This window comes from Chlorocebus sabaeus, chromosome 21 (genome assembly GCF_047675955.1).
Source record: "Chlorocebus sabaeus isolate Y175 chromosome 21, mChlSab1.0.hap1, whole genome shotgun sequence".
Lineage (NCBI taxonomy): Eukaryota > Metazoa > Chordata > Mammalia > Primates > Cercopithecidae > Chlorocebus > Chlorocebus sabaeus.
The window spans coordinates 17301478-17325749 of NC_132924.1; the positions used below are offsets into that span (position 1 = coordinate 17301478).

General features: G+C 41.4%; 1 protein-coding gene and 1 long non-coding RNA gene across 3 annotated transcripts in view; one reads left to right on the top strand and one right to left on the bottom strand.

The window, feature by feature from the left end:
• The window catches only part of LOC140709636 (uncharacterized), a 33011-nt gene extending 20687 nt beyond the window's left edge, over positions 1–12324 (bottom strand). Inside the window, exons 1-2 of the long non-coding RNA XR_012090299.1 lie at positions 12239–12324; positions 4075–4197 (exon numbers count right to left, since the gene is read on the bottom strand). This is a non-coding gene — a long non-coding RNA (uncharacterized lncRNA). The remainder of the gene's footprint in view (positions 1–4074; positions 4198–12238) is intronic.
• A 77-nt stretch (positions 12325–12401) lies between these two features.
• NUDCD3 (NudC domain containing 3) overlaps positions 12402–24272 on the top strand; it is a 106549-nt gene continuing 94678 nt past the window's right edge. For both annotated transcript variants that reach the window (XM_007981438.3, XM_037988232.2), the window contains exons 1-2: positions 12402–12900; positions 17991–18316. In XM_007981438.3, the coding sequence (XP_007979629.1) occupies positions 12709–12900; positions 17991–18316 (518 nt within the window). In that variant the 5' untranslated portion in view covers positions 12402–12708. The remainder of the gene's footprint in view (positions 12901–17990; positions 18317–24272) is intronic.

A 24272-nucleotide genomic window follows, 5' to 3' on the forward strand; every position in this document is an offset into this window, starting at 1 on the left:
AGGAAACACAGAAGAGTATGTTATAATCTTGGGGTGGGAAAAGTTTCCAAACACAAAGTCCAGAAGCCATAAAGGTAAACACTAAGGTATTACGATATAATAATGGAAAACATCTGTAAACACACAAACAAAAAAATTAAAGAAAGTTGAAAGACACATATGAGCTCAGAAAAATAGTTGCAACGTATTTAACATCAAATAAAATCAAGAAAACACAGAGTGCCAGTAGCGCTCCTGCAAACATGGTGAACATTCCTAAAACTCACTGGACTTTGTGTAAGAAGTGTGGGAAGCACCAGTCCCACAGAGTGATGCAGGATACATTTCCCTGTATGCCTAGGGAAAGCCATGTTATGACAGGAAGCAGAGGGGCTACAGTGGGGAGACTCAGCCAATTTTCCAGAAAAAGGCTAAAACTACAAAGAAGATTGTGTGAAGGCTTGAGTGCGTGGAGCCCAACTGCAGATCTAAGAGAATGCTGGCTATTAAGAGATACAAGCATTTTGAACTGGGAGGAGGTAAGAAGAGAAAGGGTCAAGCGACCCAGTTCCAAGTGTCATCTTTTGTTTTATTATGAAGACAATAAAATCTTGAGTTTATGTTAAAAAAAAAAAAAAAAAGAATACACAAAGAGAGTCCAGGTATGGTGGCTCATGCCTGTAATCTCAGCACTTTGGGAGGCTGAGGCAGGAAAATTGCTTGAGGCCAGGAGTTCAAGACCAGCCTAGGCAACATAGCGAGATACTGTCTCTACAACAAGTTTAAAAGTTAGCCAGGCTAGCTACTTGGGAGGCTGAGGTGGGAGGATTGCTTGAGCACAAGAGTTTGAGGCTGAGGTCAGTTAAGATGGCACCACTGTACTCCAGCCTGAGTGAGAGAATGAGCTTCTGTCTCAAAAAAAAAAAAAAAAAAAGAATATACAAAGAAAGGCAGGAGTGGGGAGGGGTCTGGGTTATGTGGCTAACCCTCCCATTAGAAATAACAGAAATTCAGCTAAAATAAATCTTAGCCGTGTGTGTGTGTGTATGTGTCTGTGTATGTGTCTGTGTGTGTGTACGATGCATACAAGTTTAGAGTGTTTTAACCTTCTTGATAAATTGAGATTTTTATAGTTTGAAATGACTCTAAAAAATCCCTCTTTATCTCTAGTATTTATTTTTGTCTGTTTAAGAGATGGGGCTCTCACTTTGTTGCCCAGGCTGGTCTTGAACACTTGGCCTCAAGGTATCCTCCTACCTTAGCCTCCCAAGTAGCTGGAATTACAGGTATGAGTCACCATGCTTAGTCCTATCTGTAGTATTTGTTCAACTGTATAACATTATTTTATATGTGTGTGTGTATATATTCAACATACAGTTGAACAAATTTTATACTTAATAGTCAAACATTGAAACCCTTTCCCCTGAGACTGGGAATGAGACAAAGTTGACCACCTTTACCCACCATTGTACTGGAGGTCTTAGCCATTGTAATAAGGCAAGAAAAATAAATTAAGGTCACAGGCTGGGCATGGTGGCTCACGCCTGTAATCCTAGCACTTTGAGAGGCTGAGGCGGGAGGATCACGAGGTCAGGAGATCGAGACCATCCTTGCTAACAGGGTGAAACCCCATCTCTACTAAAAATACAAAAAAATTAGCTGGGCGTGGTGGTGGGCACCTGCAGTCCCAGCTACTCGGGAGGCTGAGGCAGGAGAATGGCATGAACTCGGGAGGCGGAGCTTGCAGTGAGCCGAGATTGCACCACTGGACTCCAGCCTGGGCAACAGAGTGAGACTCTGTCTCAAAAAAAAAAAAAAAAAAAAAAAAAAAAAATTAAGGTTATAAGGGTTAGAAATAAGTAAAAGTGACATCATTCACAGATGACATAAATGTGTATAAAAAAGGTTCAGGCTGGGTGCAGTGGCTCATGCCTGTAATCCCAGCAATTTCTGAGGCCAAGGCAGGAGGATCACTTGAGGCCAGGAGTTCAAGACATAGCAAGACCCCACCTCCACAAAAACTTTTTTTTAAAAGATCCAAAAGAATCTATATATAAACTATTGGAATTACTCTAACAAAAGATGGTCAAGAAAACTATGAAAAATAACCAATTTGTAATTTAATTTGTGTAATATTCAGAGAAATTAACTGTCAAAAGAAATGGAGAAATATACCATGAACTGAGGGCTGTATACTACAGAGATGTCAATTCTCTTCAAATTAATTACTAGTTTCACCATAATTTCAGTCATAACCCCAGAAAATTTTTATGGAAACTGATAAGCTGATTCAAAAATTCATATAGAACCACAAAAGATGAAAATTCACCAAGGCAATCTTGAAGAAAAACAAAGTCAGAGAACTTACACTACCAGAACTCAAGATATTATAAATATACAGAAATAAAGATAGTGAGATTTTGGCACAAGGAAGGACAAATAGAATAATGGAAAGAATGCAAGGTCCAGAAACAGATGATATCCACAAGGACACAAGATTTATGATGGAGGAGGCATGCACAGCATTGGGTAAAGGAGGTTTTTCAATGCATGATGCTGACCTAGTTGGGTATCCATACAGAAAGAAATGAATCATGATCCTCCTCCCCAAGATATACAAAAATCAGTTTCTGATAGATTGTTGATCTAAATGTGAAAGATAAAATGATAGAATTCTAAAAGATAGCATAAGAGAGTATCCCCAAGACTGAAATAGGAGAAACTTTTCTTAAGAAACAAAAGCCTTACTTACAGAGAAAAAGATAAATTGAACTGTATTGAAATTAAAAAAAAAAACAAAACCTGTTCAACAAAACCCATCCTTAGGAGAGATAAAATTCAAACCATAGAGAGGAAAATATATTTGCACGTATCTGAAATACACGCATATCTGAGAAAGGGCTTATGTTTAGAATGTATAAACAAACTCCTACAACTCAGTAAGAAAAAGACAGACAACTGAAAGAAAAGCTAGGCTGGCTACTTAAACAAGCAAATGGCCAATACAAGTTCCTCAACTTTGTTAGTCACCAGAACAAGGCTGAGTAAAAGCACAGTGGGAGTTCTTCCTCTTCCCTTCCCTCACAATTTGGCCTACAGGCCATGGGGTAAGGTGGGGCCAGGCAGCACATGTAGGGTGTCAGAATCCAGGTGGTGTGGGGAGGGATTCCACTTTGGATCTGAGGGAGGAGAGGAGGGCATTCCACACAGAATAGGAGTTACATAGGCCCAGTATGGGGCTAAGATGTCAGAACTGAGCTCTGATGTGCCTTTCTCCATGAGCAGAGGGGCTGAAAGTGGGAGACGGAGGGTGGAGGAAAGGTTCAGAGCCATCTAGAGATGGCAATTCAGAGGAAATGGGAGGGCAGATAATCTCACTCCTCACAGTGAGACAGAGTTTCCAAGCTGGTTTTGTCACTCCTCTGTTGGGCCCCTTTGGGTAATATATTTGACTTATCTTGGCTTTAGTTTCTTTCTTTTTTTTTTTTTTTTGACAGAGTCTCACTCTGTTGCGCAGGCTGGAGTGCACTGGTGTGATCTTGGCTCACTGCAACCTCTGCCTCCCAGGTTCGAGTGATTCTCCTGCCTCAGCCTCTTGAGTAGCTGCAACTACAGGCACCTGCCACCATGCCTGGCTAATTTTTGTATTTTTAATAGAGACAGGGTTTTGCCATGTTGACCAGGCTGGTCTTGAACTCCTGACCTCAGGTGATATGCCTGCCTCAGCCTCCCAAATTGCTGGGATTACAGGTGTGAGCCACCACACCCGGCCTGGGTTTGGTTTCTTTATCTGTAAAAACGGGGATAGTTTAGCTGGGCACAGTGATGCTGTAGTCCCAGCTACTCGAGAGGCTGAGATGGGAGGATCTCTTGAGCCTAAGAATCACAGGTCAGTCTGGGCAACATAGCAAGACCCCATCTGAGAAAAAAAAATTAGTGGCTGAGCACAGTGGCTCACTCCAGCAATCCCAGAACTTTGGGAGGCTAAGGTGGGAAGACTGCTTGAGCCCAGGAGTTTGAAACCAGCCTGGGAAACACAGAGAGGCCACAATCTCTGCATTAAAAAAAAAATTAGCTGGGTATGGTGTCACTCACCTGTTGTCCCAGCTACTTGGGAGGGTGAGGTGGGAGGATCACTTGATCCTGGAAGTGGAGGCTGCAGACTGCAGTGAGCGTGATTGTGCCACTATACTCCAGCCTGGGTCACAGAGTGAGACCCTGTCTCAAGAAAAAAAAAAAAAAAAAGAAAAAGAAAAAGAAAAAAGAAAGAAAAAGAAAAAGAAAAAATTAGGAAAATTTTCCCTGACTCCCCATAGATTTTTTTAAAGGATGAAATGAGATATTATATGTGAAGGCATCTAGTACTTGTGACATAGTACATGCTTACTAAGTGTTTCCACTTCACTTCTGCCTAAAACTCAGTTCAGTTCTTGAGTTCCAGATACCTAACTGTGATAAGAGATGCAGCCAGAGGTACCTCAAGGATAACAATACCCCCCTCCATCCTGACACCTGATGTACTAAAGTCAGAAATTTTTTAAAGCCTTGTTCTTCCTTCAGTTTTAAGTTCAGTATACTGATGAACTATCGGTCACATTTCACAGTTTACTTTAAAAATAAACGGGCTTCCAAATTAACCTGCTTACATGGTTTGGCTGTGTCCCCACCCAAATCTCATCTTGAATTCCCACCTGTTGTGGGATGGACCTGGTTGGAGGTAATTGAATCATGGGCACAGGTCTTTCCTGTGCTGTTCTCGTGATATCGAATAAGTCTCACGAAATCTGATGGTTTTAAAAAGAGGAGTTCCCTTGCACAAGCTCTCTCTCTTTGCCTGCTGCCATCCATGTAGGATGTGACTTGCTCTTCCTTGCCTTCCACCATGATTGTGAGGCTTCCCCAGTCACATGGAACTGTAACTCCAATTAAACCTCTTTCTCTTGTAAATTGCCCAGTCTAGGGTATGTCTTCATCAGCAGTGTGAAAACGGACTAATATATCTACCTTGGAAAGGCCTTGTGATCCATGGTGACATCTTGTCCCTAAGGTAAGAATCTTATCATGAGTTCCTCAAATTGTTGATGTACTGATTAACGTGTAACCCTCTAACACTGGGAAGAACGCTGATTTATTTCTGAATCATCAAGCTTTACTGATTGTCTTGCATGTAGACATTTTAGCCTGTATGTTGCAATAGGTATCCAATAATTGTAACCTCTGTATTTTACCCTCCAATGAAAGAGGAAACAACTCCTGTATGAGTCGTCCCCTCCCTTCTCCTAAACTTTCCTATAAAAGCCTTCTACCTTGTAACAGACTGGAACATTCCTAACATTGTTAGTGTGTTTCCTAAGTGGATTCTCACATTTGGCTTCAAATAAACCTTGATCAAATTAGTTCTGCCTCAACAGCCTTAATTTCAGTCAATAGTACAAGCCTCTGTTTTTCTATTTAATCACTACTTTAAAGGTAACCTTTGGAAAATGTTTAGCCTGTTTACAAATGTAATTAATTGAACATATTTTAACTGCATTTATAAAGGTAATATTCTCCATTTTCTTTCTAAATACTCTTTACATAAGAAAAAAATCTTCCCACATACTTAACTCTTTTAAACCTAATAAATTAAATTTATGGAATATCATTAATATAAAGTTCTTACAGATGTTGTAACACTGCACATACATTTAGCAACATTTCAATTTAAAATCTTAAGCTTATATGAAATACCATTTTAAATTGGAGTTGTACAATTCTTACACTAATAAATACTTTTAAATGTTACAAGCATATAAAACATGAAATATACAAAAATTTCCTCCATCACACAAATATTCTTACTAAGGTTTTGCTTCTTTGAAACCTCTCTATACCCATTGTATTAGTCTGTTTTCATGCTGCTAATAAAGACATATCCAAGACTGGGTAATTTATAAAGGAAAGAGTTTTAATTGACTCATAGTTCAACAAGGCTGGGGAGGCCTCAGGAAACTTACAATCATGGCAGAAGGGGAAGCAAACATGCCCTACTTCATATGGCACCAGGGGAGAGAAGAATCAGTGCCCAGTGAAAGGGGAAGCCCCTTATAAAACCAGCAGATCTCGTGAGAACTAAATCATTATCAGGAGAACAGGATGGGGGAAACCACTCTCATGATTCAATGATCTCCACCTGGTCCCTCCCACAACACATGGGGATTATGGGAACTGAAATTCAAGATGAGATTTGGGTAGGGACACAGCCAAACCCTATTACTCTTTTCCCTCCCTCCCTCCCTCCCTTCCTTCCTTTTTCTTCAGAGTCTCTCTGTTACCTAGGCTGGAGTGCAGTGGTGGAATATTGGCTCACTGCAACCTCTGCCTCCTGAGTAGCTGGTTAAGCTATCCTCCTTTGTTGCCTTATGTGACCACTCTGTTTTTTTAATTTTTATTTTTAGAGCTTTCTTTACAGTTTATAGATAATCTCTAACTTACCACAGTCTACCTTCAAATAAATTATATAACTTCACATGCAGTATACGAATCTTACAACTGTATCCTTTCACTCAATCCCTCTTGGCCTTTGTGTTACTTCCATACATTATAAACCTTAGGATGTCATGTTATTAATTCTTTTGCTTTAAGCAGTCAAGTATATTTTAAAGAGATTTTCAAATTAATAAAAATGGTATTTCATATTTGCTCACTTAAAAAAATTTTCCAGTGCTCTGTATTTCATTGTGTAGATCAGAATTTTCATCTAAGGTAATTTCCCTTCTCACTGAAAGACATTTAACTTGTTTTTTTTTTTGTAGTTCAGGTCTACTAGTGATGACTTATTTCAACTTTTGTATGTCTGAGAAAGTCTATTTTTCATTCATTTTGGTAATATATTTTTGCTCAGGGCAGAATTCTAGGTTGACATTTTCTTTAAACATTTTACAGATGTTTCTACATTATCTTTTGACTCACATTGGTTTGAGAGGTCTGCTGTTATTCTTATATAATCCTTTGTACATAATTTATCTTTTTTCTCTGGCTACTTTTAAGATTTATCTTTATCAGTGCTTTTAAGCAATTTGACTATTATATTCCTCAGTGTAGTTTTATTTATATTTCTTATTATTGGGGGTTCACTGAGCATCTTGGCTCATGGGTTTTTAGTTTTAATTAATTTGGAAAAAGTTCAGCCATTGATTCTTCAAACATTTTTTCTGTTCCCCACCCCAGCCTTTAGGAACTCAGCTACATGTAAATTAGACAAGATGAAGTTGTCCCACAACTCACTGATGCGCTTTTTTTTTTTTTTTTTTGAGTCCTTTTTATCTCTTTTTCAATTTAGGTGGTTTCTGTTGCTATTTTTTCAAGTTCAATAATACTTTATATATTTATTTCTTTTTGTCTTTTTTTTCTTTTTATTTTTTTTGAGATGGAGTTTCGCTCTTGTTGCCGAGGTTGGAGTGCAATGGCACGATCTCACCTCACTGCAACCTCTGCCTCCCAGGTTCAAGTGACTCTCCTACTTCGGCCTCCCAAGTAGCTGGTACTACAGGGGTGTGCCACCATGCATGGCTAATTTTTGTATTTTTAGTAGAGACGGGGTTTCACCATGTTGGTCATGCTGGTCTTTAACTCCTGACCTCAAATGATCCTCCCGCCTTGGCCTCCCAAAGTGCTTGGATTACAGGTGTGGGCCACTGCTCCCGGCTGTATTTCTAATCTGTGGTACATCTCATCTGGTGTATTTTTCATCGAATACATCATATTTTCACTACTAAATGATTTCATTTTTTAAATGTCTTCTCTTTAGTTAACATGCTTGCTATGGTTGAAATGTGTCTCCCAAATTCATGTGCTGGAAATGTAAGCCCCAATGAAACAATGTTGGGAGGTAGGGCCTAATAAAAGATGATTGGATCATGCGGGTAGAGCCCTTATTAATGAATTAATGTTATTACTACAGTGAGTTAGTTACCATAAAAGTGGGTTGTTATAAAGTGACGCTGGCCCCTGGTGCATCTATCTTGTGTACTCACTTGCCCCTTCTGCCTTTTGCTTTCTGCCAAGGGATGACTAAACAAGAAGGCCCTCAACAAGAAGGCTGGCATCAAGTTCCTGAACTTTCCAGCCTCCAGAACCATGAGCTAAATAAAGGCCTGTTATTTATAGATTACCTGGTCTGTGGTATTGTTATGGCAACAGTAAACGGACTAAGATAGAAAATTGGCAATGAGAAGTGGGTCTATTGCTATAACAAATATCTGAAAACATAAAAGTAGCTTTGGAACTGGATAACGAGTAGAGACTGGAAGAATTTTGAGGAGCATGCTAGAAAGAGCCTGTATTGCCACAAATGGAGCATTAAGGGTAAAGTCTCAGAAGAGAAGAGATATAGGGAAAGTCAGAATCTTCTTAAAGATTACTTCAGTGGTCACAATTGTTGATAGAGATATGGACACAGTCTCTGATGTGGACAGTAAATGGCCTCTACTGTCTACATCTCTACCAACATTAACAGTAAATGGCCTTTACTGTCTATATCTCTACCAACATTAACAGTAAATGGCCTTTACTGGCAATATATCCACCAACATTATATTTAATATTGGTAGAGGCCATTCTGATGAGGTCTCAGACAGAAATGAGAAACAAGGTATTGGAAACTTGAATAAAGGGCATCTTTGTTATAAAGTAGTAATGGTGGAACTGTGTCCATGCCTGACAGCTTTATGGAAAGTGGAATTTGAATGACAAACTAGGATATCTGGTGGAAGAAATACCTAAGCAGTTAAGCATTCAGGCTGCTACATGGCCATTTTTAATCACAAATAGTGAGATACAAGAACAAAGGAATGACTTAAAGACAGAATTTATAATTTAAAAAGAAGCAGAGTGAAAGATTTGGAAAATTTATAGCCTGGCCATGTAAAATATAAAAAGGTACATTTAGGAGAGTGAACTCAGAGCGTGGCCCAGAGACTGCTTGCTGAAGAGATTAGCATGAATGGAAGGGAGCTAGATGCTACTCACCAAGGCAATGGGAGAATGACCTCAAAGCTATTTCAGAGATTTTTGAGGCTGCCCCTCCCATCACAGGTCCAGAGCTCTAGGAGGGCAGAATGATTCTGGAGGACAGGCCTGGGGTAACGTCCATAGGCTCACTGCCCAGAGCTGCCTTGGAACTCTGCTCCCTGCATTCCAGTGCAGCATTCCTCAGCTGCCCCACGCACAGCTCATGTGGGACCAGGTTGGTTTGGATTGCTGTTTTGGAGGGCACAAGCAGTAAGCCTTGGCAATGTCTACATGGTGCTAACTCTGCAGGGATGAGTGCATGGGTGGTGGGGTCATGGCAGCTTCCACTTAGTTTTCAAAAGATATATCAAACAGCTTGAGGCCCAGGAAGAAACTTATTGCAGGGGAAGAGCCACCACAGAGAGTCCCTACTAAGGCAATGCGTAGCAGGAATGTGTGGTCAGAGCTGTTACAGAGAGTTCCCACCAGGGCAGCACCTAGTAGAGCCCAAAACTCTAGAGCTACCCTTGTGTAACCCCAGCCTGGGAGAGCTGCAGTCATGAGACTCCAAACCAAGAGAAAGCCATGGGGACCTGGCTGCCTGAGGCCTTAGGGGCCCAATCCCCAAACCGGTGTGCCCAGGATTTAGAACATGGAGTCAAAGGAGATTATTCTCCAGCTTTAGGACTAAATACAGGTTTTTCTCTGCTGGGTTTTGGACTTACTTGGGGCCTGTTGCTGCCATATATTCCATTCTGCAATGTGTTGTATTCACTTCATAAATTCATACCCACGAATTCTCAGTAAATACATGTTGTGTGTGAATAAAAACTATGGATCACAATTTATTTATTCAGCCACCTATGGTTGGGCGTTTAACTCTAGCTTTTCACAATTATAAATAATGTTGTAATGAATGTCCTCCTATAAATAAATCCATATAGTCGCTTGAATATAGTTATAAGGTAAATTTCTTTTTCTTTTTTTTTTTTTTGAGATGGAGTTTCGCTATTGTTGCCCAGGCTGGAGTGCAATGGCATGATCTCGGCTCACCGCAACCTCTGCCTCCTGGGTTCAAGTGATTCTCCTGCCTCAGCCTCCTGAGTAGCTGGGATTACAGGCATGTGCCACCATGCCTGGCTAGTTTTGTATTTTTAGTAGAGATGGGGGTTTCTCCATGTTGGTCAGGCTGGTCTCGAACTCCCAACCTTAAGTGATCTGCCCGCCTTGGCCTCCCGAAAGTGGTGGGATAACAGGCGTCAGTCACCGTGCCCAGCTGGTAAATTTCTAGTAGTGAAATTGCTTGGCCAATATCTATGCACATTTTGATTTTCAATAGTGTACTGGATTTCTTTTTCTTGCCTTTTCTGATCTGCTCTCCACCTTCTTCCAACCTACTTTCTTCCCTGGAAGGCTGATCCAGATGAAGAGGGTTAGCCTGTTCATCTTAACTTCTGGCTTCAAAATGGATGTGACCATTAGTCACTACCAGCAGAAAGTCAGAGGGCAAGGAATTAGAGGTCAGGCGGGCTTCTCCACTAGCAACTATTCATCTTGATTTTAGAAGCCACTTTCTTCCAGGCCCTCCAGGCCCAGGGGTGGGAACAGCTCTCTGCTGTTACTAGTCCCATGGTCCCATTCTATCTCATGTGAGGTTTCAAAAACCTTGCCCCTATCTTTGTAAATAGTCCCTTTTAAAAGCCCCCTTCAAACTACCCAGCTTGGGAGGGCCATCTGTTCCTACCAAGATCCTGAATGATAAAGCTAGATTTTGCCAAACTGCCTTAAAAAATGTCTGTATATTCTTACACTTCCACCAGCAGTGTCTACAAGTGTCTGCTCCCCCACATCTTTTTATTATAGTGTATAATGAATCTTCTTAAAACATTACATTTTAATTATAAAATATTTATTAATAAAATGCAGAAACCCTTTAGATTTACAGAGGGCAATATTTGACATCCCCAACTTCGATCTCCTTTATTCTGTTTATTCTTTATTCTTATTTTTAGCTGAGGTATTTTGTTTCATTAAACCATAGTTTAGTTTCTTTTTTTCTTTTTTTTTTTTTTTTGAGACAGTCTCACTCTGTTGCCCAGGCTGGATGGCAGTGGCATGATCTAGGCTCACTGCAACCTCCACCTCCCAGGTTCAAGCGATTCTCTAGCCTCAGTCTCCTGAGTAGCTGGGAGTACAGATGTGTGCCACCATGCCCCGCTAATTTTTGTATTTTTAGTAGAGACAGGGTTTTACTGTGTTGTCCAGGCTGGTCTCGAACTCCTGACCTCGTGATTCTCCCGCCTCAGCCTCCCAAAGTTCTGGGATTACAAACGTGAGCTACCTTGCCGGCGGAATCTTGCTGTCTTCTAGTAAGCTCATTAAAGAGATTTGCAAAAATGTAAAACTATGTTACTCCTCTCGCTGAGCTTTTATTGCTTTGAAGAACATTACTTTTTGCATAAAAGTATGTTAACATGTAATGTGTTTTATCGTCATTTAAAAATGGATATTTAAACACTTTCTAAGTTTTAATTTCTAATGTGGTAAATATTGATAAGTATAACCCATATCAACAAATGTTCTTTGGAGTGTTCAACAAATTTTAAGAGCATCAATGGTTCCTAAATCAAGAGTTTCAGAATCACTGTTCTAGGGCAACTTACCTGAGTTTGATTTTACTTACAATTCATTAAAGCGTAGACACTATGAAGACGTGTTAACCTGCATGTTTTATTCTAGAAGAGGTGCAAATCATTTATATCCACTATAAATGATAACCTATGGTTTTATCATCTTGTACAACACCAGCCAGCTTTGTATCCAACCTAATCTTACTCTAATGCTTTGTCAAAATGTTTAAAGTCCACTTCCTCAAAATGCTTTTGAACCAGCTTTACCATATCATTGTTAATTTGCTGAAGAAATCTTGGATATGTGTTCATGATATATATGTATGAGTGTCATGCTTTTAACTTTAAGATTAGACTTTGACAGACACTAACAACATATACATACATGACGTATATATGTATATACATACTATACACACACACGTACATATTTCACAACGATGGCATACGGATTCCCTATTCTGAATCTAGCTCTTTCCACTTAATATACGTGAACGCACTCACTCTTTTCTTCGTCGTCTTGACTTTCTTCTGATGCAACGCCCTGAGTTTAACTCACAGCTCTGTTATTAATAAGAAACCCATAGGTCCCACATATACGCATTTTCCCGTATCTGGCTCACTAACAAAAAGCTTACCGCAGCCCCAGCTTTAACCACAGGTTCCGAATACCCAGGCGGGAATTGAACACAGAAATAAGAAAGGCTCCACAGACAACGTGACCAAAAAAAAAAAAAAAAAGAAAAAAAAAAACCAAAAAAACCCGAGCAGTCACGTGACAGTGCACGCCCCATAATTTTTTTCGCCCTCTTCAAACATGGCGGCCAAGCGTCCGCAGCGCAACAGCAGCCACGGGCCTCCTGCCGCGTAGGAACCTCAATGCTGACTTTATCTGGCTCTTTTGTCAAAGACCACCTCAGGGCAAAGCCCGTGGGGCAGCCGGGACCGGGGAAAACAGCACGGGGTCGCAGGGGCCGAACAAGCACGGACCGGAAGTTCTGCAGCCAAGCCGTCCGGCGGAGCCGTTGCCTGCGGACGCCGGAAGTGGCCAGTCGGCAGGTCTGAGGCGGCGCTCTGTGTGTGAAGCGTACCTAGGGCGGGAGGCGACATGGAGCCCGGGGCGGCCGAGCTGTATGACCAGGCCCTTCTGGGCATCTTGCAGCACGTGGGCAACGTCCAGGATTTCCTGCGCGTTCTCTTTGGCTTCCTGTACCGCAAGACAGACTTCTATCGCTTGCTGCGCCACCCGTCGGACCGCATGGGCTTCCCACCCGGGGCCGCGCAGGCCCTGGTGCTGCAGGTGAGGCGGGCGGGCCTGCGGTCTGGGGAGCCGCCGCCCCCGGCCTGCCTTGACTCCTGGCGCCCGCTCCTCCAAGCTCTCCCAGCCTGTTTCCTCCTTTTCCTGGTGTCCTGGGGTTGAGCTTTCGAGAATGGCTTCAGTAATTTGAAGCGCGGATTGGATGTCAGTTTATTCCGCTGAGGGAGCAGCCGGGGTTCGCTCCGGACGTCCTGAGGTTTCAGAAGTAGTAAGCCGACTGTTAAGAGCCCTGCTCAGCACCCGGCAGCGCGTACCCCTCACGGTGCTGGGGGCTGCTAGTCAGGGAGTGAAATCCATGCAGGCCAGACAGAAGGAAGGACATTTACAGCAACAGAAACGTGCATGCCCCAGAACTACCAAAGACTTGAGCTGGCGGTGATGACGGAGGCATTGTGTGGATCAATGGGTGTGGCCGCTTGTTTGAAATGTGATTTCCCAGGTCAAAGACTGTCATTGTAGTGATTATTAAAATTTCATTTTTACTTAATTCTGTACCTTCCAGGTTAAGTTTATTGTATGTTGGAAGCGCTGTCAGTACTCATTCAGTAAAGTTGACTGGGCACTTTTGAATGTAGTAAGCAACCGTTTGCTGAATGTAGTTTACACTCTTAGGTACGGGTGACAGGGGTGTTTAAGTAGTGGTTTCTCTCTGTTTGTGACACAGTTAAAGAGGGAAAACCCAGAAAGTAATAGAAAACTTTGTAAGGGCAATTATTTGATGGAGCCCATTGTAAAGAAAGGAGATAGAAATGATGGTTGAGAAGTGAAGAAGGTTTTATAAGAGAGATGGGACTTCTGATGAGATTGAAAGAAACTATTCAGCCAAGCATTAAGCCTGTTGGTAGAAACCCAAGAAGACAGAAATGCTGACGATACCCCCCCCAGTTCTCTAGATGTTACAATTTATAAAGTGCTTCAGATGTTTCCTCCTGAAATCTTAATGCATGCTGCAGGTTGATCGGATGTTACTTTCCTCAGTAGAAGCCAAAGCTTTGACTGTCTTGAGAACTACCAGGGTAATAGGGCCAAATGAAGAATGGGATTCCGTTAGGGTTCAATTTCAGAACTTAAGGCTATTCCTCATCCTTGTCAGTGGCATAAGTGCCATCTTAGTGATCAGAGAGCTGTTGGAGGTGGCCTTTAGCAGGACCTTACGGCAGGTTAATGAAGTCTTGCCATTTGATCTTCAGTGTCTCTGTGAAATAGGTAAGTTTCAAGTTTACATACCAATTGAGCAAGGTTAAGTGATTTGACCGAGAACACACAGCCATTCACCGTAGAGCTGGAACTAAAAATTTCATTTTGTGAATTCCAAATCTTTCTGTTCTATTATTTAACCATTCCATAGTAGCATGAGAACACTTTTGTCCAGGATGATTGTAGTTTGCAGAAAGGTGTGGAGGAGAAAGGAGTATATACTAATATGTGTAGTGTCAGATGTTTTATATTCTGGAGTTGTTGTCTTACTTAACCCTTAACATAACCTGAGAGGTTGGTCTTTGTTTCACAGATGAACTGACAGAGGTAGTGCACTCATTTACCTGGTAACTCATTTACCTGGTAACACCTCTTATAAGACACTTCCATAGGTTAGGGTTTGGTGACCAGTCTAATGAAGTAGTGGAGATGGGGAGCAGGGATGGAGGAAGGGGAGGGATGGGTCAATGATGATCCAAGGTTTAAACTTGGGTGACTGGAATAGTGATAATGCATTAACTGAACTGTCACCTGGGTTTAGGGGAAAAAGTTCAGTTTTAGACAGGTTGAACTTGAAGTTCCTGGTAGAAGTCCCTGCCCATAGGCTATTGGAATTACTGGACTAGATCTTTTGGGAGCTAGAGCAACTGGAGTGGTTTGAGGGAGAGAGAAGAGTCAAAGGTGAAGAACAGGTCTTGGGGAATAATCTTGGTGGAGAGCAGTAAGTTTCACAGAAACCCAAGAGGACAGTCTTCAGCAAATGGTTAAGAGAGGTGTCATGTTTTCTGGAAGTGGTTCTCAACCGTCAGCATCGCTTAAGGAACTTTTTTTTTTTCCCTGGAGACAGAGTCTCACTGTCACCCAGGCTGGAGTGCAGTGGCATGATCTTGGCTCACCGCAACCTCCACCTCCTGGGTTCAAGCAATTCTCCTGCCTCAGCCTCTTGAGTAGCTGGGATTGCAGGCATGCACCACCATACCCGGCTAATTTTTATATTTTTAGTAGAGATGTGGTTTTACCATGTTGGCCAGGCGGGTCTCAAACTCCTGACCTCGTGATGTGCCTGCCTCAGCCTCCCACGGTGCTGGGATTACAGGTGTGAGCCGCTGCACCCGGCCAAGGAACTTTTAAAAACACATATTCCTGGATATTTTGGTTGGGTAGATCAGGGTGAATCCTGGGAACCTGTTCTTTTTTGTGTGTGTGTGAGATGGAGTCTTATTCTGTTGCCCAGGCTGGAGTGCTGTGGCGCAATCTTGGCTCACTGCACCTCCACCTCCCGGGTTCAAGTGATTCTCCTGCGTCAGCCTCCCGAGTAGCTGGGATTACAGGCATGCGCCACTATGCCCGGCTAATTTTTGTATTTTCGGTAGTAGAGATGGGGTTTCACTACGTTGGCCAGGCTGGTCTTGAACTCCTGACCTCAGGTGATTACCCACCTCGGCCTCCCAAAGTGCTGGGATTACAGACATGAGCCATCGTGCCCGGCCGGAACCTGTTCTTTTATCCACAAAAGCTCATTTGGCAGGAGGCTTGTAAAGGTGGTTTCAGTATTGACAAGGATATTGTTGTGGGGTAGGACAACACTGAATGAGACTGAGTGACTTGGTACCAGCATAACATTATTTCTGTGTGGTAGTAGGTGATCTCCTGACCTCCCCACTCCTACTCATCTGCCTCTTAGGAATTTTTTTTTTTTTTTCTGTCCCTAACTTGATGGCATAAAACTGCTTCCTGTGGTCTGCCCCTCTACCCCGACCAGAAGTGGGATGCTTGGTGTCTCTGCTGAATATAGGCAGAGAAGAATTTGGATGGGAGTGCTGGGCTGCATCATTGTGGAACTTCAAAGTGTTCCCTTAATATTTTGGGGAGTGCAGTGTTGGTGTAGAGTTAGGCAGCTCATACGTTTCCTCCTAAGAGTTTGCATAGCCTGAATACACAGCTTGAAGAACCTCAGTAGGAATGATGTATGTGAAGATTGCATTCCACTTTATAATACATTAGTATGTTTTAAGACAAAAATAGTTTAGACCAACAAGCCATTCATTGTAATCGATAATGCTGTTTTTTTTTTTTTGGAGTCCTCTTTGAGAAGTGCTCCTTTGTAGAAGTCCTTGAAACTAGAATCAGGAAAGCTAGCTACATCCTGTTCCTCACATAAATTGTTGGGAAATCTTGGGAGAGTCACTTCACCTCTTGTCATCTGAGAAGATTGCTTGGAGGTCACAGATTGGAGTTCTCTTTCAGCTCCATGTTCTGTGACTCTAGAATGAATACTGAGAACACGTGATGGTTGGGAGGTTGGCAGTGGTAGCACTTCCTGGTGGTGTGAATGGGTAGGTCAGAGAAGGCTGGATCTACTGAGTGAGCAGAGGCAGTGGCATGGTGAGGACTATCAAGTCTGGGGATTCTGTGTTAGAAGTCTCAGGTGTTAGGAGAGAGAGTTCTTGTTGCTTTGCTTTTGTGGAGTTAAGATGAGCTGGAGTATCAGGAGGATGAGCAACTCTGACAGCAATGGACTCAAAGCGGTAGAAACATGAATGTTAGAATCTAGTCAGGGCTTCAGGTTATCTGCAGAAGTAAAAGTGGTTCCGGTGTTGTTTCCAGTTTTTAACCTTTTGGGATTTTATTGATTTTTTTTTCCCCCTTTGCGTACATCATCATCTCCTTGCACTGCTTGGTGCATGCTGCGTAATTTTTTACTTCTTTTGCCAGCAGGAGCTGGGGCAAGTTACTTAACCTTTCCAAGCCTTATTTTTTCTCATTTTTGAAATGTTGATGCTGTCTTCTTCACAGGATTTTTGTGAGGGTTTTGAGAGAATGTTTGTAGAATCATTTGACACAGTCTGTTAGCACCCTTTTGACTGCCTGTGCAGTGCACAGAACATTGTTATTTAATACCTGTCCACATTCTAGCCCTTTAGAATCTGACTCCCACCCATGTCCCAGGTTGCTCTCTCAGCCTTTCCTCCCTCCAGTTGTTGCAAGAGTTTTTGCCATTCCTTGACAAGCCTATTCTTGGAGCTATGGCGTTTCCTCCAGTGGTTCCCTGTGGAAGATGTGCCTCTCATTCAAGGTCTAACTGGAATCCTCCTTGTTCCAAGAAGTCTCCCTAGATTTCTTTTGCCAGATATGCTCTTTCCCACCCATACTCTGACAGGGAATTAAGGGCTCTGTCACGCCCCCTCTTGTATCAGAGTTTTCATGTGTGGGTATGTCTTCACTGTACTTTTTTGGTAGAGAGGTCCCAGCACCTTCATGGGTGTGACTGTGTCCCAGAAAATGTTAAGAACTTATTTACACACCAGAATTTTGAGTTCTTAGGAGGCAGCAGAAATCATTTTCATGTTTTTTTGTTTGTGTGTTTCTTGCACACCGTAGGCACATAGTAGATGTTTGTTGAATTGAATGTCCATGCAGTGTGGTGAAAAATAGCAGCAGTCCAGTAAACCTGGTTGCATTTGGAGAATTGAAGTTCAGCCATATTTTCATGTTTCATTTGTGAGTCTGAATTTTGGATCCTTTATAACCCACAGTTGTACCAGGACCGTGTATTCTTTGCATTGTGAACAAAACTGGGGTCTGTAAAAATAATGACAACAAAGACCATCTAACTGTGCATATTTTAGGTTTGTAAATATTGTTAGCCTTGGTTTGTAAGTTTTTGATTTTGTTGATTTTGGAATCCTCCTGTTAAACACTGTTTACCTGTCAGCTTTTGGTGAAGTGGCAGTGCATTTCCATTTTTCAAGTGGGAAATCTTGTCAGTTTATGACTTTTAGTTCTCTCCTTAACAGATTTTACCACATTTCTACAAGATATGTGGTACAGTATTGGGCAGATGAACTGATTGCTGGGTTGCTATTTGATTTTAGGTATTCAAAACCTTTGACCACATGGCCCGTCAGGATGATGAGAAGAGAAGGCAGGAACTTGAAGAGAAAATCAGAAGAAAGGAAGAAGAAGAGGCCAAGACTGTGTCAGCCGCTGCAGCTGAGAAGGAGCCAGTCCCAGTTCCAGTCCAGGAAATAGAGATTGACTCCACCACAGAATTGGGTGGGCGTCAGGAAGTAGAGAAAGTGCAGCCTCCAGGCCCACAGGACCCTGTGAAGGAAATGGCCCATGGCTCACAGGAGGCAGAAGCTCCAGGAGCAGTTGCTGGTGCTGCTGAAGTCCCTAGGGAACCACCAGCTCTTCCCAGGTGGGAATTTCTACTTTGCAGCTTCCTTCTTTCTTGCTTGATATCTGGTGTTTGTGTTTGTCCATAATTCATTCTTTGTAACACATCAATTCTTGATGTCAGTATTTATTTAGCTCTTCATATTTGCAAACTGCTGCATTACAGTCTTTCAGTTACGTAGGATGGGAGGTCAGTTGGCTTAAGGTCAGTTCCCTCATTAGGTAAGGTCGGTAGTCATACAGCCATTTGAGATACAGAGCCAAAATTAGAGCACTTGACTCCTCTCACAAAGACCTAACTTTATCTGTGTTTAGAGGCTTAGCCTCATCAGCTCTATTGTTTGTGTTTTTCTCTCTGCAGGAGCACTGCTAGGATGTGCTCATAGTGCCTGAGGTATAATGGACACCTGAAATGGCAGTCTGTTTTAGGTGACTGGATTCACATCCTGGCTATGCTGCTTCCTGAATGTATTACCTTGAGCAAGCAGTATAATCATTCTGTGTCTCAGTTTTCTCTTCTGTAAAATGTCGGTGATAATAATAGTACCTGTCTTATAGAACTGTTGTGAATTTTAAATGAGCCGATAGTCAAGCAGCTAATGAGCAGTAGAGCTTGAATGTGACATAAGATTTCCCTGAATCAAGCCTCATGCTGTACTTGTACTCACTTTTTAGGAGTTATGTTTCGTGGGTGCTCTAAACTTAGTTATACAGTCCTTCCTTGCAGTCTGAGTGAGAGGAGCTGATCCCTTCTTGTGTGGGACTTGTAGCAGTGTCTGCAAGACAGCCACGAGCCTCTTGGCCTGCTTTGTTTTTTGGAAAATTCACTCTCTTCCCTCTTTGATAGGATGGGTCACCTGTGTCCCCCCGAATCCCTGCCACCTTGAGTTCTCTTCTGTTTTTCTTACTCCTGTGCTCTCTTTCTGACCTGTTTTGGGGGAGATTGTGTGTGCGCATGCACATTTTTAAATAGAAACCGGATCTTACTCTGTTGCCCAGGCTGGAGTGCAGTGGTGTGATCATAGCGCAATATATGAATTGAACTCTTGGACTCCAGCAATCCTCTCGCCTCAGCCTCCTGAGTAGCTGGGACCGTAGGCATGCACCACCACATCTGGTTAATTTTATAATTTTTTGTAGAGATGTCTGCCATTATACCTGGCTAAATTTTTAAAAGATTTTCTTGCGGCCGGGCGCGGTGGCTCATGCCTGTAATCCCAGCACTTTGGGAGGCCGAGACGGGCGGATCACGAGGTCAGGAGATCGAGACCATCCTGGCTAACACGGTGAAACCCCGTCTGTACTAAAAATGCAAAAAAAAAATTAGCCGGGCGCGGTGGTGGGCGCCTGTAGTCCGAGCTACATGGGAGGCTGAGGCAGGAGAATGGCGTGAACCCGGGAGGCGGAGCTTGCAGTGAGTGGAAATCCCGCCACTGCTCTCCAGCCTGGGCGACAGAGCGGGACTGTGTCTCAAAAAAAAAAAAAAAAAAAAAAAAAAAAAAGATTTTCTTGCTGTATTGCCTAGGCTGTGGGGGAGTTTTTGAATTTTTTTTTCTAGTTAGTGAAGCAAAGTGAACAACTTGGAATGGCTTATAAAATATGGAGTAAGAGAAAATAAGTTTTGTAAAGACAGGAGGGGCAAGATTGCAGAGTCTTAAAGGCCAGGCTAACTGATGAAGTTCAGAGAAAATAGTTGTTTGATGGTGGAACCAAATTGATGGAGAAGGGGAGCAGTTCTTGAATATGGAGCTCTGGATGAGAAGGGGTGAAATAAAGATTCAGAGATTGGAAGTGGGAAATATAGGGTGGAAGGCAGACATCTGATATTTCCTTGCAGATCTTTTAAAAATATTTTTTATAGTACAAATCTGCTGATAGTGAATTCTTTCAGCTTTTTTGTCTGAAAATGCCTTTATTTCATCTTGCATGTCTGAGGATATTTTTGCTGGATATAGAATTGCAGTTGACACTTTTTTGTTTGTTTGTTTTTCTTTAAACATTTTAAAGACTGTAATTCCATTGTCTTCTAGCTTGCACTGTGTCTGATGAGAAGTGAGTAGACATTCTTTGTTCCCCTGTATTTGAAATATCCCCATTCTTTTGTTATATCAGCTGCTTTTAAGTTATTATCATTAGTTTGAGCAGTTTAAGATTTACTGAGGCATGATTTTCATTGTGTTTATACTGTTTGGGGACTTTTGTGCCCACCCCTCAACCCCAACACACACACACACACACACACACACACACACACACACACACACTTAGGAGGTCTGTTTTCTCTTTATCCTTCCTTTGGAATATTTTCTGTTGACCTGCCTTCAACTTTACTGTCTTTTCTCCTTTAGTGTCCAATCTTTAGTTAAACTCATCTAGTAACTTCTTAATTTCAGATAGTTTATTTTTCAACCCTGCAGGTTCCCTTTGATTGTTTTTTATGGCTTCGATTCCTACCTTGGTTTTCCTTTAAATTCTTCAGTATACTTACAATAGTTTAAAGTCTTTATCTGCTAATTCCATTATCTCTGTGATTTCTTGGTTTATTTCTATGGATTGAGTTTTCTCCTGATTTTGGGTCACATTTTCTTTTTCTTTCAAATGTCTGATAATTTTTGATTGGATGCTAGACATTAACAAATGTTATGCTGTCGAGTCTCTGGGTTTTGGTTTCTTCTGTTGAGTGTTGAGTTTTGTTCTTGCAGGCAATTAATTTATTTGCTGATCAGAATGATCTTTTTGAAGCTTGGTTTTTATTTGTATTGATTGATCAATTGATTGTAGAGATGGAGTCTTAATGTTACCCAAGCTGATCTGGAACTCCTGGTCCCAAATGATCTTCCCACCTTGGCTTACCAAAGTGCTGGGATTATAAGTGTGCACCAATGTGTCTGGCCTTGTTTTTCAGTTTTGTTAAGCTGTGTCTAGGGTACTTTTATTTTAAAGCTAGCTTAGTCTTCTAAGATATGCCTTTTTGGGGCTTCTGAGTGCTCCAGCTGTTTAGTGAGGTCTTTCCATTCTGGCTCGTTGAGGCTTGAACATCTCCCAGCTCTAGGGATTGTCCATCAGTTCCCCAGTTCCCTACTTGTCTCATGGAGTTGCACTTTACACGTGTGCAGTTTTATATTCAGCCAAAGACTCAAGGGGATCCTATGAGGTTTTCTGGATTTCTGTATGTAGCCCCTCCTTACTAGTAGTCTTTCTGTAAAATAATCAGATGTGAGAATGAAGATTGAATATACAAAGTTGTTTGTCATAGTCCACTTATGCTGCTATAACAAAATAATATAGCCTGGGTGGCTTATAGACTACAGAAATTTATTGCTCACAGTTCTAGAGACTAGAAGTCTAAGGTCAAGACTGGCCGATTCAATGTCTGGTGAGAGCCCACTTTCTGATTCATAGTTACCTCGCCGTGTCCTCAAATGCTGGAAGAGGTGAGAGAATGCTCTCAAGTCTTTTATGAGGACACTAATTCCAGTCATGAAGGCAGAGCCGTAATCACCTCCCGAAGTACTAATCCTAATATCTTGGGACTAAGATTTAGCATAGGAATTTTGGGACACAAACATTCAGTCTATAGCATTGTTCACTTCAGTTCTATTTATTCCAACATTACTTATATTAGCAAAATTTTGGAAGAATGCTGAATTTCTATAGTAAGGGAATGGATAAATACATTTATAAAATGCTTTTAAAGATTACTGACACGGTTATTGTGATGGTCAGTTTCATTTGTCAGTTTGGCTAAGTTACAGTCCTGGTTATTCAGTCAAACACTCATCTTGGCATTGCTGTCACGGTATTTTGTGGATGTGATGCAAGTTAATAATTGGTTGACTTTAAGTAAGGGTGATTGTCCTAGGTGATCTGAGTGGGCCTGATCTATCAGCTGAAAGCCTGAAGAACACAGCAGAGCTCCCCTGACGTAGAAGAAATTTCTCCGATGGACAGCAGCTGCACTCAGTTTCTGGAGAGTTCCACATTGGCCTGCTATGTGGATTTCAGACTGGCCTAGCCAGCCCCCACAATCATGTAAGCCAATTTCTTGCAGTAACTCTCTTAATAAATACATTTATCCCTTGGTATCTGCGGGGGATTGGTTCCAGGTCCCTCGTGGATACCAAAATTCATGGATGGTTAGGTCTCTTACATAAAACAGTATAATATTTGTGTATAACCTATGCACATTCTCCCGTATACTTTAAATCATCTCTAGATTACTTACAATCCCTAATACAATGTAAGTGCTATGTAAATAGTTGTTACACTGTATTATTTAGGGAATAATGACAAGAAGTTTGTACATGTTCAGCACAGACAAAATCCCTTTTTTTTTTTTTTGAAATTTTATTTTATATTTTTTGATACTGCGTCTTGCTCTGTTTGCAGTGACTTGATCTTGTTTCACTCTAGCCTCTGCCTTCTGAGCTCAAGCGATCCTCCCACCTCAGCCTCCCAAGTAGCTGGGACTACAGGCGTGCACCACCTTGCCCAGCTGATTTTTGTATTTTTTGTAGAGATAGGGTCTTACTATGTTGCCCAGGCTGGGGTCGAACTCCTGAACTCAAGTGATTCACTCGCCTCAGCCTCCTAAAGTGCTGGGATTACGGGTGTGAGCCACCATGCCTGGCCTTTTTTGGGGAGTATTTTTGATCTGCAGCAAATATTTTGATCAATATTTTTTGGGAATATTTTGATTTGGGATATGGAACCCATGGATAGTGAAGGCTGACTATATCTGCTGCTTCTGTTTCTTTGTTGGAACCTTGACTTACACAGATATTTTCATGATATAATGTTAAGTGAGAAGGGGAGAATTCAAACTATATAGTCTAACATCAAATTTGAAAACTTTAAAAATTATATATGTAGAAAAAAAGGCTGGAAGAAAATAATAGTAGTAATCCCAGAGTGGTGGAATTGTGTTCTTCATTTTTATCTTTGTCGCTTACTATATTTTCTAATTTTTCTGTAATGACCATTTATTTTGTTTCATTAATTTTTTTGTGTGCCTTTTATGATCTCTAAAAAATGAAAAGAGGGGATTGGTTTTGATTTCTGAGTAGTAGACTAGAATAGCTACTTTGTTGTTTTATAGAGACCCTATTTTAAAATTCTTGAACCAATGAATTATGTTCTGGGTTAGAATTAGAGGTAGTTTTGTGAGTTCTACCTTAAAAATAAGTATAGAGTGAAGACTTGCATATGTTTCCGGAAAGGTAACCTTTCTACTTGGTAGCTCTTTGTTCAGAATAGACTGGTATTGTGAGAATCCTAATCAAACATTTCCAAGGACTGGAACATTCTCAGCTTCAGTTACTTGTTTTCCTCTAACAAAATAGGAAGTTGTGGCACTGATCTCTGGTTATACCTGAAATGTAGTATTTTAGCAGATTTGAAAGTAGAACATGAAAGACCATCCTTTTCCTTGTTCTACCTTTAGCAGTACCCCCAGTCCACCCACCAGTGTTCAGGATGGTTTATCCTATAAACTGTAGATCTACAGTTCTTTTAATTGAGTAAGTTAAGGTAGTTATTCTTTAGAAGATCACACAGAAGCACCGCCTTTTGTGGGCACTCTGTCTAAAATCAGTTACCTAGAATCTAAGTCTTAGATTGCTGATTTCTGCTGACTCCTGCTTGACACGTTTTTTGGTTCTAACCAGTATTAGGCAATAGCTCCCTTTTTGTATGCTACAGTAAAGTCACATCACATGCTTATTTAATTTAAATAAATTCAGTGTAAGTTCTGGGAAAAAAGAAATTATTAAAAATAATGTATTTATATTTTGTATGTATGTATTTTGAGTTTTATTTTTTTAGAGACAGGGTCTTGCTGTGTTGTCCAGGCTGAACTCAAACTTCTGGGCTCAAGTAATCCTTCTGCCTCTATATATGCATTTTTATTATAAGGTGTTCATTACTGTATACAGACAATTGTTTTGTGTTTTAGTAGAGTATAATTTATGTAACAATAC